Source organism: Miniopterus schreibersii (assembly GCF_964146895.1).
Source record: "Miniopterus schreibersii genome assembly, chromosome: 12".
In the NCBI taxonomy this organism is placed as follows: Eukaryota; Metazoa; Chordata; class Mammalia; order Chiroptera; family Miniopteridae; genus Miniopterus; species Miniopterus schreibersii.
This window is the reverse complement of record NC_138112.1, coordinates 12,091,892-12,112,741: the sequence shown is the minus strand read 5'-3', so window position 1 is coordinate 12,112,741 and position 20,850 is coordinate 12,091,892. Positions and strand designations below refer to the sequence as shown.

The following is a 20,850-nucleotide window of genomic DNA, read 5'->3' as shown; positions in this document are numbered from 1 at the left end:
AGACACTTTGGCAAAAATACAAAAGGCGTATATACAGGCTTTTCATTGTTGCACTATTCATAATAGCAAAAGACTAAAGAAAAACTAAATGTTTAACAAAAGGGAACTAGCTGAATGAAGGCAAAGGAGTACTGGGAGCTATAAAAAGCAAGACAAATATTTCTACACATTGCTATAAAGTGACGCCAGGAAATACTTTAAAAAGAAAAAAAAAGCAGATGTGGAGGAAAATGAGATGCTAACATTTCTTTATCTTTGTTAATATTTTTAAATGAAAACATAAAGATCAAAACTGTTTTTAAAGTTGCCTATAGGTCAGGAAAGAGAGCAAAGTAAAAGATACATATGTCTAAATATACCTTGTTTTATAGATTCATCTTCAGAGCCATGTATATATTTTACATAATTATAAAACAAAAATTAATTTTTCAAAAATCCACAAGGAAAATAAAAATTATAAAATAAACTTAAGGATATTTTAAGTTCATGGTAAAACAAAATAGGAATTATTTCAAGTGACTTTAAAACACTAATTTGTCAGGACATTCCTACTAGAATATACCATAGGAATAGTAGGGGCTGTAAAACACCTTAAATTGTTTGGCAGTGATGCCCTAGCCAGGTAGCTCAGTTGGTTAGAACATCATCTTGATATGCCAAGGTTTCGGGTTTGAACCCCGGTCAGAGCACATACCAGAGTTAATCAATGAGTCCATCAATAAGGGGGACAACAAATCAATGTTTCTTTCTCCCTCCCCCCCCCCAAAATCAGTAACTGAAAAATTTTTAAAATTGTTTGGAGGTGGTGTTGATATTATTTTAAGACTGTGTGCATATTGTGGAATAAGGCAAGAAATTACATTGATGTATTAATATCTGGTACAGGAAAGAAAAAAGAATGTGTAAGATTAAACAGGTTAAATTTAAAAACCCTATAGTTCTGAACTTTACTGAAAGAATGAACTCATAAGATATTTTCTATATTTTTAAGCATGTATTTCCTATTGCCGTTCACTGTAAAGCCACAAAACAATCACGAACACTCCTGTGCCCAGAATAGGGCAATTAAATAACACTTCCTACTAAAAATAACTAGGCCACCTTAGAGGGTGATTTCAGACCTGGGGCAAGAAACGTGCAAACAAGCCTGGAACACCTTGTCACACACCAAGTGGCAAGAAAGCTATCAAAGAGTAGTGGAGTCGTGACAAAAAGACATTCTGAGCATCAATAAGTATAATTGGATTGAAATACCTCCAATATGTTTAAATCCATGAGTTAATCGTAATACTTAAAATTTTTTAAAAATAAAACCCATTGGTCATCTTTGGAGGAAGTTAGGGAAACAGCAGGTAATTTTGAAAACTGGCAAATAAAGGGGAAAAAAGGCAAACACTTATCTTGCCCTTCCCATTCAAATTATACCTCAGGGTAATGAGTTAATGAGGGTAATGAGTTAATGACAGGGCATCTGTCTTTGTAGAAGTATGTGGATAATAAATATAAATAAAATGACACACAATATCATTTTATAACCCCTAATAAAATAATGAATCTAAGCAATAAACCTCAATAGCTCCTCGTGTAACGAAAAGACAAGCAAACATTCTGTACCTTGCAGTAGCAGTGCACAATATCTATGAAATATTCCCCTCCCCCCCCCAAAAAAAGGGCCACAGGATTTTTTTAACAGGTGTCCATGGACCAGATCCATGCAAATATTCTGGGAAATCTATGAACGTGGAAAGGAAAAAGCAGATCTTGACTTTCAGTAACATTTAACTAAAATGTAATATTCCCTTCGATTATGAACGGAGGCAGCAAACTATAGTAGTATTAGCAGTATCTATGAGTTTGCTGCCAAAGAATTCACAGAAATCTTCCTATCATACAACAACTGCTGCTGAAACTTCAAAATATCATTTACATTCATCACTACTCCAAAGTCATGGTGGTTAAAGACCCATTGTGAGCTCTTATTATTTAATGTGTGGGTTTTTTTGGGTTTTGTCTTTTAATATATTTTTAATGATTTCAGAGAGAGGAAAGGAGAGGGAAAGAAACAGATAGAAACATCAATGCTGAGAGAGTCACTGATTGCCTGCCTCCTGCACACCCTCTGGTGGGAGTCGAGCCCACAACGCGGGCATGTGCCCTGACCAGGAATGGAACCTCGATCTCCGGGGTCATAGGTCAATGCTCAACAGCCAAGTCACGCTAGCCAGGCTAATGTGTGTTTTTTAAGAAAAGAAGCACATATATCAACGTATCACAATGTATTTTTAATAGTTTAGTACCTAAATGGATGCAATTGGTTTCCATTATAATCCTATGTATTTTACTTTATGCACTTAGAAACGGTATTCTGAGAAGGAAATACTGTAAACCCACGAGGAAGATACAATCGGCAAAACTCAGAATGTGGAAGAGTCTACATGACACATGAAGTATTTCTGAAATGAATGGGCTGTGAGCATCTTGATTTTGTCAATAACAATCAGTCCAAACCTATTTTTAAAAAACTTTATTGAAAGTTTATTTGCACCAATAACTGATGACATTTCCGAAAGCAAGATCTCAATGGACTGAGAAAATGCTCCTGAGAATGGCAATACGGTAGTTAGTAATTTTTATACATTTAGAGTTTAAGGACAAAAACTAAAGAAGGTTACATGAAATCCACTGGTGGTAGTAGATTAAGGAGGTGAGAGAAAGCAAAGCAGGGAGATCTGTAAGACTGGATAAAAAGTAAAAGGGCAGAAAATTTAAAAATTCACAAATATATTAAAATTAAATACAACAAAAAAGTAAAATGGAGAGATACTTCTTTTACACTGGTGGGTACAGAATAGCTAACACAGTAAATAGAGATGCTATGCAAGCAACAAGGTAACAATGAGAGGTTTCAAAACTAAGGAAGATTGAGGCCTGGAATGTGACTGTCCACCACGACCGGCCCAGTTAGGAATTTACGATCAGAGCATCCTGCCAGGTTACTTTCAGTCGCTGACTTTGGCAGGCCTGCCATGTGGCCCCCTGAGCTCGTCAGGTCTGCTCCATAGCCTCCTTTTTGTTCACAATTTGAATGAACTATTTAGAAAATTATGTGATAATTGAGGAAATTTGAACATGGACTAGATATTTGATATAAAAAAATTATTATTTTTTGGTGGAATAATGGTATTATGACTATTTTTAAGTCTTTATCTTTTAGAAATGAATACTGAAATATTTATGCATGAAACTATATGATGCCTGAGCTTTACTTTAAGATAATCCAGGAGGAGTGAAGTGGAGAGGTACAAATGCAACAAGATGAGTTGATAATTACTGAGACTGGGTGATAGGTACATCTAATAGGTAACAGTCGCTAATTTTATGTGAACATCTCTATGATAAAAGGTTTCTTTTAAAAAAAGCCTAATAGAAACCCTACATTTACCCATGATAAGGCTGCACAGACAAACCAAAACATTACACTTATCTGCTTTCAGCTATAATTATACCAATCAAGTGTAGTAACACTCATTTTCTCTTGCTAATCAGAAGCTTTAGTGTCTGATTAGTTAAGTGAGAAAATAAATGCATTATTACTTAACTGCAATTTAAAGGAGTTTTTCAAAATCTTTCAAAATATATAATTCCTGGCAGAAAAATAATAAAAGGAGTTTGTAATGGAGGAAAACCCTGAGGATTGCTGATCTAATATAAAATGTCTCACACTGTATTCCACTTGGCATGTTTTAGTCTCTCCAGGTAGGTTGTACACTCCTAAGAGGCAGAATCAATGTCATTTTTGTCTTTGTTTATCCAGTATGTGAGTCAATACAGGCTGGCTGAATGGCTGCAAAGGTAAAAAATGCCACCACAGAAAGAGGCCTTTCTGAAGCCTCTATGAGCCTATCTGTAGTGGGGGGAACTACGATGCACTACAAAAAGAAATAGTTCTACAGTGTAACCTAAAATTTGTCAACCCAAATACCAATAGAAAGCATTCATCTTTAAAATGAAAATGTAAAATAAGTTGCAATGCAATACTGAAACAGGACAGAGTGATAGGGAATGTTCTGCTGGGCAATATAAATTCTAAAAAAGGGAAACCTGCCAAGTTTCTCTAGTCCTACACAGGAGCAAGAGTCCCCGGATGCATTAACAACCTAGTCTTAACTCCAACAACTCAGTCTTAACGGCTTAGAAGGCAGGTACCAAGAGTGTCATGAAGGAGGTGGGGACATGTAATTTCTTTTGCCCTTGTTCCAGATTCACCAAGCAACTTTAGATCTTGTATTGCCTACGTAGATTTTTTTTTGTTGGGATGATCTTACTGTGACAGGCTGTCAAATTTAAGAGTGAAAATTCTCATTATAAAGTAATTAAAACATCTATTTGCAAGTATAAATTGTGAGTTTGAACAGCAAGAGCCACTTTATCTAGACCCTGGTTCAATCCCAAATGAACTGACCAGGATGTTCCAGGCATACAGAACTGGAAAATTCCACCAAACAAGGGGCATCAAGGGATTTCAGCTTTCTTATCTATAATTCTAGCAGCATGTTTATAAAGTTTTGCCAAAATTCCAATCTGGTATTTAATAAAGGAAGGAAGCAAGCTTTTCCAAAAATTGCCCCATAGCCCTGGCCAGTGTGGCTCAGTTGGTCGGGAGTCTTCCCACGCACCCAGAGGCTGCCCTTCGATCCCAGTCGGGGCACATGCCTGGGCTGCGGGCTCGATCCTCCGGGAAACAGCCAATCGAGGCAGCCAATCGATGTTTGGCTCTCACATTGGGTTTCTCTCGCTCTCTCTGCCTCTCTAAAAATCAATAAAAAATACTTTTCAAAAATTGCCCTATAAATTATAACACCCATTACATTTTCTCATACTTAGGATTACAGAATGGAAGCAGGACTCTTCTGAAATTAGTAAAAGATTTTTTTCTCTACTTGTCTTCACAATACGTCACATTGAACTTCTTGGACTAGAAGGGAGGGAAAGCTAACAAGTTCTGCAGTACTCTATAACAATATAACAGAAGTTTAGAGAAGAGCAAGCTTAGAGTGGGTCTAAATCCAGCCAGTAACCCACAGGATTACAATCACTTGAGTGGTCACTCAGGATATTAAACATGAACTTCAACCTCTCGGCCTTCCCAGCTCTGCTCGTTCCTGAAACTGCTCGTTTCATTCTATTCCGATTCTGCAGGAACAAGAGAGGGCCTAGAGCCACAGGATACTACTGGCAGGGGTAAGAAGTCAATGACTAGCCCACCCGGCGTGGCTCAGCGGCTGAGCATCAACCTAGGATCCAGGAGATCGAGGTTCGATTCCCGGTCAGGGCCCATGCCCGGGTTAGGGGCTTGATCCCCAGTGGGGGGCGTGCAGGAGGCAGCCGATCAATGACTCTCTCATCATTGATGTTTCTATCCCTCTCTCTCTCTCCCTCCCCCTCTCTAAAATCAATAAAGACATATTTTTTTTAAAAAGTCAATGACTAGATTGATTGATGGATCGAATTGCCTAAATGACTGAATCTTAAAATTAACAGATAATTTGGGTGGGAATGTACGACTAAGGCTCCTAACATTCAGGAATCTATTTCTTAAATCTGTACTCTTTCTTAAATGAACCAAGAGTGAAGAGACCAGAAGAAAACACCAAGAGTAACCTCAGAAGACTCCTTGATGCCTCATTTTGAATCCTTGTGCTAATTTAGACTCACAGCTCACCTTCCTCTTTTTTTCTCCCCCAGCTTCCTTAACCCATACAATTCTCTGTTGATAATTCAAGGTTTCCAAACTGCTGACATAAAGCTCCCTGGACTTGCCAATGGGGCATCCATGATCATCAAGTATTATTTATTTATTGCATTCATGCTAATGGACCCCATCAGAACAGCTTACTTTATGTTTTTTTATAGTGCCTCACAATGTAGGAAAAACTGTTCTATACCCTATCTTATTTGATTTTTTGATCATTTCACACTGCTGTGTGTTACAAGGAAACCGAGGCTAAGAGAGATGATATGAGTCACCTACCTGATATTGTTCAAAAGTGGCAGAATCCAGGACACCACACAAGCCCCAGGCACTAAGCAGAGTGCATTTGCTAGACCACTATGCTCCCTCCTACATGAATCTATTAAAATAACTTCAAAACAGAGGATCTACCCCTTCTCTTTTTATCTCTAATCAAATATTTCATGAAAATTGACAAAGTTGCAAAATGCAGGCTGGCTGATTCTAATGCATCTCTTTTTATAAATGCCTGACCTTTTATGTGATCGTTCAATATGACTTTATTGTTATATTTCCAAAATATTTTATAATATATAATATATTCCACTATAGCTGCAGGCTCAGTTATTATAGAATTAAATCAGGTATCAGAATTATAATTATTTTACCTTTTACTTGGGATTTGGTGTGCAAATGTATCCTAAAATACTCCAAGCAGTTAATAAATTTTGTCCACACTACTGAAATATACAACCTTCTGCAACACCTGGCAACTTTAGTCATCACAATATCATCCCACAGCCAATAAGAGACAAAGCTACCAATATCTTAACCCATAGAAAATTAGAGTTCAGCAAAAAATCAAATGGATGCTAGCTGAAGGAGCTAGCACTCAATGCCTTGATTGGCTACTAAACCTTTAACACGCATTCTCTCTCACACATACACAAAGAGAGAGAAGTGTGGAGAGGAAAAAGAAGTGCCACTTGAGGTATTTGAAGGTAACTACACCTATGGACTGGACAGAGCACACCTGGAAAACTGCAGCCTTGTCCAAGGGAGCTGATCTATCTCAGGAATGATCAGATCAAGTTTATACCTGTGTCTTTTTTCAGGAGAGGGGGTAGGCTTTGTGGTAGTCACCACTCTGAGACTTCTACCTAGGGACCTATGTCTCTAGGTAGAATGCCTCTCTGCCTGCTTAGTGGAAACTGTCCAAACTGGCAGGCAACTTCAATCACTCACAGTGACCCTTATTACCATCTTCTTAATGGTGCCCAGTTCAAGTCAGCAAATATTTGTTTAGTGCTTAGTAGATTCCTGACGCTGTGTCAGGCTCTGGGAATATAGAGAAATAATAGAGCCCCTGCTTTCATGGAATTCACAATATAGCAGTGAAGAAAAACAGTAAAGAAACAATGAGGATGGGACCTAACCTAATCTGAGGTTTCATGGAAGGCTTTACTCATGTCGTGATATTTCATCTGAGACTTAAAGAATGAAGACAAGGCCCTGGCCGGGCAGCCCATTTGGTTATAGCATCGTCCCAATATGCCAAGGTTGCGGGTTCAATCCCTGGTCAGGGCACAAGAATCAATGAATGAATGCATAAATAAGTGGAAAAACAAATCGATGTTTCTCTCTCTCTCTCTCTCTCCCCCCCCTTCCCTCTCTCTAAAATCAATTTCAAAAAAGAAAAAAATGGACACAAGTTGTCAGATCAAGAGAAAGGGAACAGGAACTGCTGTGCTGTCCCAGCAGCAGCAACAGAGTTGTGAATTCTCCAGCATGACTGAAGCCTGGAGATGCAACTTCTTCTAAGGAATTAGCAGCTACCAAACCTCGTCCAACCTGGGGTACAACTGGAAAAGAGTTCATCAATTCTTGGTTAATTATTTCAAACACTGACCATGTGCAAAAGACTGTGGGTTAGATGAGTTGAGAGAAGGTTTCCTTGACATTTTATGAATTATCGTTTATATTTTTACCAGTATCCAGATGGTCTTTGTGCTCTAAAGCTATTTAATGGATCCATTTTTAGATTGTATCAACAAATGTAGTAGGCAGAATAATGGTTCCCCAAAAATGTTCATGTCCCAGTCCCCTAGAACCTGTGATTAGGTCACCTTGTCTGTTGTGATATTGAGATATACAGGGTGTCCCAAAAAATGTGTACACACTGTAACAGCTGATAACTCAATATTGAAAATGAAATATATTTTAATAAACACTGCTTCTATAATTATTCAAAGTGTGTATATACATTTTTGGGGTACCATATATATTAAGATATATATGTATGTGTGTGTGTATATATATATTTATATATACACACACACACACACACACACACACATATATATTAGTCTTGGCTCCTGGATGATTAGAAGTACAGGGTGATAACCTGAGACTCGAGACTGGTGTCTGAAATGGAGGTTGGGGGAGTAGGAGGGTAATCTTGTGGGACTGAGCCCTTACCCTGTGGGGTCTGTGCTAACTCCAGGTAACTAGTGTCATAAGTAAATCATAAGATACCTGGTTTGTGTCTGGAGAATTGGTTGATGTGAGAAAAAAAAGAACCACGTAATTACTGTCAGAAGTATTGAGTGTAGGAAAACAGTTTTTTTCTTTTACATGGCAAAAAGGACTTTGCAGATGTGATTAGAGTTAAGTACCTTGAGATGGGGAGAGTATCCTGGAATATCCTGGTAAACCCAATCTAAACATGAGTCCTTAAAAGGAGAAACCTTGCCCTGGCTGGTGTGGCTCAGTTGGTTGGAGCTTTGTCACATACACTAAAAGGTGGAGGGTTTGATTCCCAGTCAGGGCACAGACCCAGGCTGCAGGTTCAATGCCTGGTTGGAGCGCATAGGGGAGGCAACTGATGGATGTTTTTCTCACATCGATGTTTTGCTCTCTCTTCCTCTCTCTAAAATCAATTTTTAAATGTGGGGTTTTTTTAAAAATGTGTTACACCACCTCACATCTGGCTTTAAAAAAAAAGGAGAAACCTTTCCAAACTGTTGTCAGAGGGCGATGTGACTACAGAAAAAGAGACAGTAAGATACATTACTGGCTTTGAAGGTAGAGGAAGGAGCCACGAGCCAAGGAATGCAGGTAGACTCTAGAAGCTGGACAAGGCAAGGAAATACAATCCCCCCATAGCCTCCAGAAAATAACACAACCCTGCTGACAACTTGATTTTAGCCCAGTGAGACCTGTGTCAGGTCTCTGCCCTACCGAACTGTAAAATAATAAATCTGTGTTGTTTTAAGCTTCTACTTTTGTGTTAGTTTGTTATGACAGCAACAGAAACTAATAAACTAAGTCAATAATGCTTATGATACTTTAAAACAATATTTGAATCAAAAATCTATAACCATATACATTCATCTAAATGAATTTCCTTAGTAATGAGATAATCACATCAAATGAGCAGAATCTATTAAATAACTGCAGACAAAACTGACCAGGAGCCATTCTGAATTAAAACATTCTCATCATTTCCCAGGGAGGAAAACAAAACCGTGCATCCAGCCAGAAACTATAGAACTAGTTTTAGGTAAACCAACAGAAGTGAAAATTGCAAACCCTGTTATTTTTTTCTTATATACTATGTCCTGCATGACTCTTAGACAGTCAAGAATACAGGGGAAACACGGATACTCACCCTCCATACAATAAGAGAGGCAAGTGCCAGTCACTGAACTAAGCTCTTAGGTACATTAACTTATTGGATTTTCATACAGCACTAAAATATAGGTTTCATTTTGCAAAGTTCAAGTGTTTTAACCAAATTCATGTGGTAAATAAATAGCAGCACTGAATTAAAAGCCAAGCAAAATTCTAAAGCTATTCTTTCTGTTCCACTATGCCAAGAAAATAAAAATAACTGTGGGAAGAAAAATAAGAAAAAGGATACCTAGTTTGGGAATGATGAGCTCTCAATTCCGATGGCATTTGGGTTGCAACCCTCTTTCTCCACTTTCCACATTCTGCCTGTAGTGTTTCATATGTCTGTTGCATTTGCGTTACTAGATTGTAAACGCAGAAACTGTGACATGGATACTTTTGTGCCCCTTCCCTTATATACACAGCCATACGATATCTAGTATTGATACTATTATTGTTGTTGTTGTTGTTGTTATACTATTCCTGTTATTTGTTACTATTATTATGAACAATAATTCCTACACTTATTTCATAGTCCTAATTCATTCAATTCTCTGAACAATCCTATGATGTAGACACTATTATTATTGCTATTTATAGATAAAGAAATTTAAGGCACAGAGATGTTAGACAACTTGCCCAATATCACATAGGTAGCAAATGATAGAAACTGGAGAGCAACCCAAGCAGTGTGGCTCATAATCACTGTTATATTGGAAATACGTACACTACTTGCACCCATCAGGGACTCAAAACACCTTTCTTATTAGCCTAACAAAAGTGAGGTGGTTTAATAAAAATAACTGTGCCAGGTGCCATATGAAGTGCTTATACACAGGGTGGCGCAAAAGTAGGTTTATAGTTGTTTGTATGGAAAAAGAATATAATAATTAACAAATAATAATACAAAAATTAACTCTTTCCCATACTCACAACTGTAAGCCTACTTTTGCCCCACCCTGTATGTTGTCATTTAAATCTCACAAAAACTCTTGTGAGATAGAGATTATAACTGTACCAGTGAGAAACTGAGCTTCAGCTATTCAGAAGTTCAGTAACTTGCCTAAGGTCAGAAAATTGGTAAGTACATTTTTCCCATTCTACACATTGCCTCCCTGACAATAATATATATAAAAAGCATTGAGGATCATGATATAGGCAGGGAGATCAATTGATACAGATGATCCTGCATCTCTAACAATGGGCACTGATTACCACAACCCATTTGATTATATGTTCTACAGTTATTTTAATAAGGAGTGTTTTAATGAAATTATTTTTTTTTTAAAAAAGAGAGAAGACATAAAATCTACTTATGGCATTCTCCCGCTGGCCGCTGATTTTTTGATTGGCTGAAATGAGAAAGGTGAAACACTGTCAAATCACCTGCTCGTCTTGGATACAGGACAGAGTCCTACAGTCTGCTGGGCGGAGGGTCTACACTAAACTGCGGGCAGTATGGGGAAGACGTGACCTCTACCCTCCGGGTTCCTCCCTCCCCCCAGACCCTTCTGTGAACATTCTCGGGGGGGGGGGGAGCACCAGTGTGACCGCAGTCCACAGGCCGGGAACCGGAGCTCCAGGAGGGCTGGCCAGGTGGCTGCAGGGGTGACGAAGGGCCCACTAGGAAGCCTGCGATTAGTGCTGGGTCACGACTGTGGTTTCAAGAGCGATGAAGAGTTTAGGACCCTGTGATAGGCATAAAACCCATGTCTGGCACTGGCGCCCAGAAGGACACAGTGACCCCATTCCCAACAGGCAGACAGGAAGCCCTGCCCATAAAATTTTAAATTCCTAGTATGGCTTGTCCATTGAGATGGAATAGGAAGTTTTGAAAGGCTATTTTTCAACTATTGTAAAATCTAAATGAACCTCCTTGTAGATTAACAAAACAAGAACACAGTTTCAAAACTTGAGGGTTTTGTTTGTTTACTTTTTGTTTTGTGTGGTTTAAACTGTAGGATGTAACCCTCTGTGGAGGGTAATCAGTCAGGGGGGTGAAATCAGCAGCAGGGATGGAGAACCTCGTCAGGTTGGGGTCCCAGCTCTGGCTGCTTCTCTGCTGTCTGTGGTCTGGCACGTTAACCCTCCCTGAATTCTGTAAAGTAATAAATCTTTTTTTACCCACGCCAGTGGTGCAGAGAATTTCTCTGCTAACAACCAAACTGATGTGCTCATCGAACACCAACCGGAAACCGGAGGAAAACAGGAGTCTAAGCCTGACCTAGAAAGTTCCAAGGGGCCCGCCGGCAGGGGAAACGGAGGCGTGAGGGAGATTTCCTGTGAGTCATGTTAGCCTTTCAACACTCCACAGGCCTCGAACCAGAAAAACTCCCTCCCCTCCTCAGTCAGCTCTAGCTGCTCGAATTTAATCCAGCTAATTCCCAACTGCTCCAACTTTTCAACCGAACTTCCACTAGGCGAGAAACAAAAGAGCATTAGTGGGTAACCTGATGCAAGCCCCACGTTTCAAAACTTGAGGGTTTTGTTTGTTTACTTTCATTCTCAGGTGTTACCTTTAAAATGCTTGTATTTCACAAGTAATGTGGAAACACATAAGGTCAATATATATCACAGACCCGACTTCATCAGTCATCAGGGATATGCAAATTAAGAGATACCCGGGCATGTGCCCTGACCGGGAATCAAATCGTGACCTCCTGGTTCATAGGTCCACACTCAACCACTGAGCCACACCGGCCAGGCCATTTTGAAATTATTTTAACAGAATCACGTAGGAGGGAGCGTAGTGGGCTAGCAAACGCACTCATACTTGGCTGGTGGGAGTGTAAATTGGTACAACCACTTTGGAAAAACTGGCATTATTTTATGAAGCCAAACAGTCACGCACCATGCGGTTCAGCTGTTCCCTTCCTAGATGTGTGTAATGTGGATGTGTGTGCATAAAATAAGCTCTTACATGTGATCAATAGGCAACAAGCAGAGGAATGTTTCTAGAAGTCCTGCTCAGTACAGCAAAAATCCTGGGGGAAAAACAGGTTCCCATGAACAGAATGAATAAATAAAGTGTGGTATATTCACAGGAAAGAATATTATATAGAGCCAAAGTGAGTGTTTTGCAGCATCAGGCAACAATATGAATGAATCCTAGCAATGTGATGGGGGCAGGATAAATCCCAATAGATTACATATAGTATAATATCTCTTTAATAAAGTAAAAAAAGATAATAAAAAACGTATTTAGAAATACAAAGAGGTACAAAACTATATAAAAATGAGAGCAAGGAAATAATGAAAGGAGATTCAGAATGATGATTATCTTTGGTTGAGAAGAAGGAATGGCCAAAACGTAGATGTACATTAACATCACAATTCTCATTTTAGGGCTGGTGGTGGTTTACAGAAACCCACTGCATAAAAACAATTAATTTAGCCATTCATGCGCCAACACTGGAAGTGTGTCGTGAGCTAGGGATTATGATTAATCCATTTCTGTGCGACTGGAGTCTAACAAATAGATTAAATGATGCTTCAGGAAGACACATTATATTTATCCTGTGACTTTATATACTCTCTGGCACCCCTGAGGATACAAATAGCTTAGAAAAAGCTTCGGATAAGGGTGTGGTGTAAATTGTCCAAGGCTTGTTTTTTCTGTTCATTGCCCAGCTCACTAAAGAAAAGGTATCACAGTCGTTAGGAACACAAAGGGGAAAATCTGGTTGTGTTCCTTACTACTATGTGACTAATCCTATTAGGGAAAATAACATGACCTCTCTGTGCCCCAGTTTCCACAGGTCAAATGGGGCTGGCAATGATAGTAGTATAACACTGCAGAAAATTATTGTAAAGATTACACAAGTTAATCTACCGTAAGGTCCTCGAATAGTGGGTTGCTCTAGGTACTCTAAGTAAGCTGTTCTCAAGAAAGATTGGCTTATTACTATTTTTATCTCTGGCTTGATACCACTATGAAAAGCTTGGGAAGTGTTCTCCTAAACACTTCTGGACAAGCTTATCATAGCAAAACACTAGTCACAAGCTCTCAATAAGGATTTGTTCCTTAAATGCTCTGGTTACCAAGGAATGACTAGAAACAAGTTTGGGACTTTTCTGTGGTTTTTCTTGGACTCTATCACTGCAACATTAACATAAATAACCACCTTATCTAATGACTAACACAGACTACTGTAACCATCCTCTCCCCCCAGAAAAAGTCTCAAAATCTGTGGACTAAAGGCTTTTATAATTTATTAAAATGAAAACCATTTACATTTTTATACAGGGACTATTTATACTTTCAGTACAAGCAGTTCTAAGGAACTGGGGCCCGGCCAGGCGTGGCTCAGGGGTTGAGCGTCGACCTAGGATCCAGGCGATCGGGGTTCGATTCCCGGTCAGGGCACATGCCCAGGTTGTGGGCTCGATCAATGACTCTCTCATCACTGATGTTTCTATCTCTCTCTCTCCCTCTCCTTTCCTCTCTCTGAAATCAATAAAGATATATTTAAGGAACTGGGTTATCTGGTGTCTAGTGTTAACTGGTTAAAAATGGTAATTTAGAAAGAATGAAAGCTTCCAGAGATATGCTTAGTAACAGAAAAAATCATGAGTGTCCACTGTAAGAATAAAGTCAGGAAAAATAATTCACTTCGATGGCCCCTAAGCATATTACCACCACTCAGCAGAATAAATTTCATAATGATGATCCTGAATCATGAAGAAAAGGTGATATGCTGTTTATTAAAAGGTGAGCAGTCCCATATATGTTTTATTTTTATTTTTTTAGTATTGATTTCAGAGAGAGGGAGAGACAAAAACATCACTGATGAGAGAGTCACTGATCGGCTGCCTCCTGCACACCCCTTACTGGGGATCAAGCCTGAAACCCCTGCATGTGCCCTGACCAGAAATCAAACCACAATCTCCTGGATCATAGGTCAATGCTCAACCTCTGAGTCACTCCAGCCGGGCCCATATATGTTTTAAATGTACCATGAAGACTTTTAAATAATGTTTCATTTTTTTTCTTGGTAAAATCTCCAGGATTAGTTGCAAGTAAGTCAACAGGTTAGCCTACACTATAAAGTTGTTTGATACAAACCAATTAAATGTTGCAGAACTGCCACCCAAAATTATGTAAAAAATTAACAGAAGTGAGTAATCCATTACATAGTGCCATTCAGTTGGATTTAAAAGTAAATTTAATACTTAAAAGAGTCTTAAGTTACTTGTAAAATTCACCTGTATAAAATGGTTCGTTTCCTCTGATGATCCTCAGTAATTAATAAGGAAGTTTTTAATAAACTTACAAAACCTTATATACACAAGTAGTTACCTTGGGAGGTAATTCACTTCTTCCACAGATGTGGCTACGTTCAAAACTTCTCTTCCAAAACAGCCTAATTTTATTTCAGTTCTAATTCCTACATCTTATTTACCAAATTTGATTGTAAATAGGTTTTACTGTTCCTAAAAACCAATTACTACCATTTCAGTTCAAAAAACAGGTACTTGAAAGATGAACTACCGCCCTGGCTGGGTAGCTCAGTTGGTTAGAGCACGGTCTCAGTGAGCCAAGGTTGCAGGCTCAGTCTCTGGTCAGGGCACATACACTGAAGCAACCGGTGAATGCATGAACAAGTGGAACAACAAACTGACGTTCCTCTCTCTCATATCAATAAATTTTAAAAATTAAAAAAAAAAAAAAAAGAACTACCATCTCTGGCCTTAAGGCATTCTCCCAAGCTAGTGATAATTACCTCTTACTTCATGGTAAATGTAATGAGTTAGGAACAGGTACCTGAAGGGTACAGAGAAAGGGCACCCAACCCAGCTGTATGGGAGGTGAGACAGAAAGGAGTCAGGGAAAAAGGCTACAGTCTTTAAGCAGCTATGAGAAAAGGTCAAACAGGAAAAGTATTCAAGGAGGGAAAACAGGTGTAATGGGGCGGATTATGGTGTGTGAAAGGAAATGGAGGCTTGTTGTGTCATTGGAGAGTCACATGAGAGATGGACAGTCCAGGAGATGAGCCTGCCAGGGGGATGAGGGACAGTGACAGAGGACCTGGAGGTTCATGTCAAGAAGCTCGAGCTCTCACAAAAGGGTAAATATTGCATGGTTCCCCTTATAGGAGCAATCTAGAATAGTCACATTCATAGGGACAAAGAGTAGAATGGTTGTCACCAGGGGCTAAGGGGAGAAAGGGAGGCAGAGTCAGTGTTTAACAGGTACAGAGTTTCTACTTGGGATGATGAAGAAGTTCTGGAAATGGAGAGAAGTGATGACTGCACAACACTGTGAATATAAACATCACTGAATTATACACTTTAAAACGGTTAAAATGGTAAATTTTATGTTATACATATTTTACCAGAATAAAACACACTAAAACTGTAATAACTGTGTTCAGGTAAGGAAGAAGGAGAAGGGGGAGGGGGAGGGGGGAGAAAAGAGGGGGAGGGTAACAACAACAGCCAGAAGAAGTCGAATCAGCCACAGCTGGAGCTTGACCAAGTAATTAGTGGGTCAGACTTGTTTTAGCTGCAGAACGCTTTCTTCAAACAAACACCCTGCATATGCCCTGGCCAGGTAGCTCAGTTGGTCAGAGTCATCCCAATAAACCAAGGTTGAGGGTTTGATCCCCGGCAGGGCACATACAAGAAGCAACCAATGAATGCACAAATAAGTGAAACAACAAATCGATGTCTCTCTATCTCTACTTAAAAAAAAAAATCTTGCATTAAGGCCCAACTATAAAACAAAACAGGCAAAGCAACAGACCTGGAGGGTGCCACTGGGAGCCAGAAGCCCACCAGCAACTATTTCCCAACTTGCCCCCATAATGGACCCTGAGCAACCTCCAGAGAACCCAAAGAGGTCTCCCAGTTTGCAAATCACTGGTGCAAGTGATGGGAGGAAGCGGAAATGTTTCAGCCTCCACAATATGCAGTGAGATTTCTGAACTAGTCAAGTGGGTCTGGTCCTTAGAATCAAATGAGCTATCTCAGCTTCGCCTCTCACCAGCCATGTGCCCTAGAGCAAGTTACTTATCTGCTGTCAAAGAGACTTAAAAACTACTTTCATAAGATTGTCTAAGGACTGATGAAATATAAGTAGAATGCCCGATACAGGGTGAATTACAGGGTGAATTCTCATTTGATGGCAGCTATCGATACCCTTTACTTTTATTTGGCATCACTCTGGTTCCTGCATAGTGAGATGATTTGGAGGCATGGATGGAAGCTATGACAAGAGTCCAATGAGAGATCATAAAAGCCTCAAGTGGTGACAATGGGGATTGGAGCGGGAGGTAAACTCCAGAAAAGTCTGGAAGTGCTGGAGAGACGGGAAATAAGCACAGGCAGCCATCTCATCTTCTTCCAAATCAACCAGAAGAAAGGAGCAGAGATAAGCGGGAATAACCCAAAGGCTGTCTAGGCCTGGTCTGGTTGGTAAAGGGGAGAGGACTATAGCCTGGGGCAGAGAACAACCAGGGCACACTGGAAGAAAGCTTTTAAAGTCAGCACTTACCTCTCCCCTATATTCGTGGGGACAATTACTGACTGTCCCTTTAACAACGCCTTGCTATATTGAGAAGCTAATAAAAAGGTTCAGGCTGTCCAGCCAGAGATCTTTTTTCCACCCACCTCCTCCAAGCTCCTGGGGCTAATGGGCTGAACCCTGGTGAAAAAGCCTCCTCTTGCTCCTTCCAGACCAACTGAGGACAAAGCCATTGTCACAGAATAGCCTGATGAAGGGGCGCCAAACAATAGCAATCAACAGTGGTTCTGTGGTGCCCAAGGATTCTCTATCCTGGGTTCATCCCTCCCTTCGACTTAAAGTAACCTGGAAGGACTCAGAACCGGGCCTGGCCACTGGCTCTTCCCGGTACATACGGGGACATGTATGAGAATGCTGATCACAGTGTTGTTTGTGGAGGCCGGGAGCTGGAAACTACCTAAGTGTCCACCACTGGAGTACCACGGAGGCCCAGAATTGTCTGCAGCAGTTAGAAACAATAGGCTAGTTCAGTGGTTCTCAACCGGGGGTGGTTTTGTCCCCTAAAGAGACATTTGACTATGTCTGGAGAGATTTTTGATTGTTACAACACGGGGGGGGGGGGGGGGGGGGGGATAATGGCATCTAGTGGGTAAGGGCCAGGGATGCTGCTACATCCTACAATGTACAGGACAACCCACCACAATAATTATTCAACCCAAAATGTCAATAAGGCTGCAATTGAGAAACACTGGACTAGATGAACAAAATAACATGACTGTGTCATATAGCGCTGAATGAAAAACTTACTTTAAAAAAGAGATGTGATCTATTATAAAAATTCTTATTTGGAATTAGGGATCCATTCAATTATCTGATATTCATTGTGTATCTACTGCAAGATAGACGCTGTGCTTGGCAGATTATACAATAGTGACCAATACTAGATAGGATTCCCCACCTCCCGGAGTCTAGTAGAAGAGGCAGATATTAAGTAAATAATCACACAAATAAAAAGGAGAAGGGAGGAGGTATAATTTTAGAGACTGGTAGGGTCTAGAGTTTCCCAATCCCCAGCTTGCACAGGCCACAAAGTCCCTCAATTTACAAATTTGCTTAGATAAAACTACAGAACAATACCCTTCAGCAAAGCTACACACCAGCTTAGGACTGTGCTGTCCAAACAGTGAGAGTCCCATAGATGTTTGTTGAATGAATAGATGAAGGCTGTACAGTTAAACATCACCAGGGATGTCAGAGCAATGGTGGCGTGAGAGATACCCTTGGCCTATCCCCCTGAAATTTCACCAAATTAACCAACTATAATTCAACAAAGAACCCCCTACAGTTAAACACCACTAAATGGCTCCTGCAAAAATTTCTGGGCCTTGCCCTAGCCAGTGCGGCTCAGTGGTTTAGAGCGTCAGCCCCGCGCACACAAGGAAGTAAAGATCCACAAGGGAGATACCATAAAAGCTGTTCAGAGACAGAAGAAATCTCATATTTAGGACACTATTAGGTACTCCGAACTGTAAAACATACCAAGATTTTTTAAATATTAGAACATTAAGAGAAAAAAAGATTGCTAAACCTTGTTAGGTCTTGCTAAAATGCTATCTGCCATATTGTCTGTCCCAGCATCAAGGCTGCTTGCATCTCCGGAGGCAACACCACGGCTTCCCATCACTGAGGAACGGTGCCTGACGAGTAATAGCAGGAGCAACCTGTCCACCCACTCCTCTGTAGTCAACCACTTAATCCTCACAACATCCTCAAGGTAGGTTCTATTATTATCTCTGCTTTGCAAATAAGAAAACGAGAGCAGAGAAGTTAAGTGGCCTGCCCAAGGTCACCCAGCTGGTAAGTGGCACAGACAGGATTTGAGTCCTGAACCTGTGGCCTTAGCCATTCCACTATACTGCCTCCCAGCTGAGAACTTAGGGTTAAATTTATCAGGACATATGCGACCGCACCATACAATGTGATTTTGGGTCAACTTTCCCTTTTAAACATATCCATTTATTTAAAACTATACTTATTTATATATGATGAGAATACAGTATTATTGATCTAGTTTTGAAAATGGTCTGGCTTTTCAGGACATAGTTTTCACAATCTTTAAAGAGAAATTCTCCTTGTGTATGTGCTGCCAAAGGGAGCACTTAAATTCTCTTTGTTAATCTTAAAAAAAAAAAAAAAAAAATCAAATGAGGCGAGCCAGGGGCCAGGAGTGATTAAAGCTGCAATTTGGACTGGAGTTCGCCCGCACCGTTCCTTAGACCTCATCTCATGTGGCCTTAGACCAAATGCTGAGCCTTCTTTACTCTTTCTCCATCTGCAAACTGGGTATAACCATAGTGCCCTCTCACGAAGAGGTCATGATTATCCATTTAAATCGCTAAGCACAGTACTTGACACAGTGAATGCTCAGTAACTGCTGCCTTTCATTATTTAGATCCTGGGTTATTTTTATTTCCAGAATTCAAGTCCTCCAGCAGCCACAGAAACGCTTTCTCCGTCCCAGAGTCGCTCAGTCCCTTACGCACGCTGCTGCTTCCCACAGGGACACGGGAGCAGGCTTCCCGCACCCCAGCCCTGGAGGAGGCCCGGCCGCCTCGCCCGGGCCCAGGGCGGCAGGCTCCGGGCTACCCCGGGGCGGGAGCGCACAACTTCGCCCAGATTCCTCACTCGGGTGCACTCATCTGTTAGCGCAGCTTCAGGGCCCCGCCAGACGGGCTCGGCCGCAGGAGCGCGGGGGGCGCAGGGAAGCGGAGCTCACCCACCTGCCAAGCCCGAGGGTGGGCACCCCTCCTTCACAGCATCCCTGGGGACTTCGCCCCTCCCTCCCCGCCGGCAGGCCACACGCCACCGACCTAACGGCGCCGACAGGGTGAATTTCGCGCCCCCCCCTCCCCCCAATCCTCCGAAATGCGTTCCCGCGATTCCTAAGAAGGCACCGAGGGAGGCGCGCCCAGCGCCGCACAAAGCCAGGTAAGGCGCTGCATCCCCGCTGCACGTGTTGAGTCGCCCCAACCGGCTCCAAAGTCCCCGCCGCCGCCGCCGCCTCTCCCCGGCCACCCCGCGGGGTGCTCCGCGGCCACGTGCGATGGAGCCGGGTCCGGGGCCGCGGCGCCCCGCGCTCCCGCCGCGCGCCCCTCGCACTCACCAGGTGAAGAGTTTGCCTTTCAGCCTGTGCAGCAGGCCGGCGACCGGGTCCGGGGGGCCCTCCGGCTGCGGGGCGCCGCGTCCCGCCGGCAGGGCTGCCTCCATCGGGGCGCCGGCGGTCTCCGACGCCCGGAACCCCCAGATGTGCCCGGGCCCGGAAGACGGGAGGCGGCGCCTGCGAGGCCGGCGGGGGCTCGGCTCGGGCCCTGCGCCCGCGCGCCCGCGCTCGCTCGGCCCTCTGGCTGCCCCCGCGGGCTCCTTCTGCGGCAAATCATTAACTGTCAAGCCCCTGGGGCCAGACGGTAATACATTTGCAGATTACAGCCCGGCACCTCGGGGGGAGCGGGAGGGGAAAGGGCGCTCGCTTTTTCCGCCTCGGCAGTGGAGCCCCAGCGCCGGGTGACGCCTCGTGTGCGCTCCGGGTTTTTATGGCCCCTTGTTCAAAACCGGCAGGAGAGGTGAGACGAGGTGACGCCCGCGCGCCTAACTTAAGAAGCGGTGGTTTAGCAACTCCCTTGAACTTTGCAAACTGGAATGAACCAGCTGGCCCCTCCCTTCGCCTCCCAGTCTCCCGCCCCCGGGCTAATTTAGAAAACGTCTTTTCCACCTAAAAGGACTGAAGACGCCTTTAGTTATGTTCCTTTTCTTCGAGAAACAGGGGTAAAATCTTGAAGGGAGCCTGGAAACGTGCCTTGGCGGCGCGGCGCCTGGCCCGGAGCGTTGGGCTCGCCTCTCAGTGTTCAGAGTCGCCTGGGAGGTGCCAGCCCAGGGGACCGCGCCAACCCCTGGCGCTCAGCCCGCGCGCCCTAGGCCTGGGCGA

General features: G+C 42.1%; 1 protein-coding gene across 1 annotated transcript in view; it reads right to left on the bottom strand.

Moving 5' to 3' along the window:
* SLC35F2 (solute carrier family 35 member F2) overlaps nucleotides 1–20,342 on the bottom strand; it is a 52,823-nt gene extending 32,481 nt beyond the window's left edge. The window contains exon 1 of the mRNA XM_081152915.1: nucleotides 20,032–20,342. Within this exon, the coding sequence (XP_081009041.1) occupies nucleotides 20,032–20,135 (104 nt within the window). The 5' untranslated portion in view covers nucleotides 20,136–20,342. The remainder of the gene's footprint in view (nucleotides 1–20,031) is intronic.
* Between the last annotated feature and the right edge of the window lie 508 nt (nucleotides 20,343–20,850).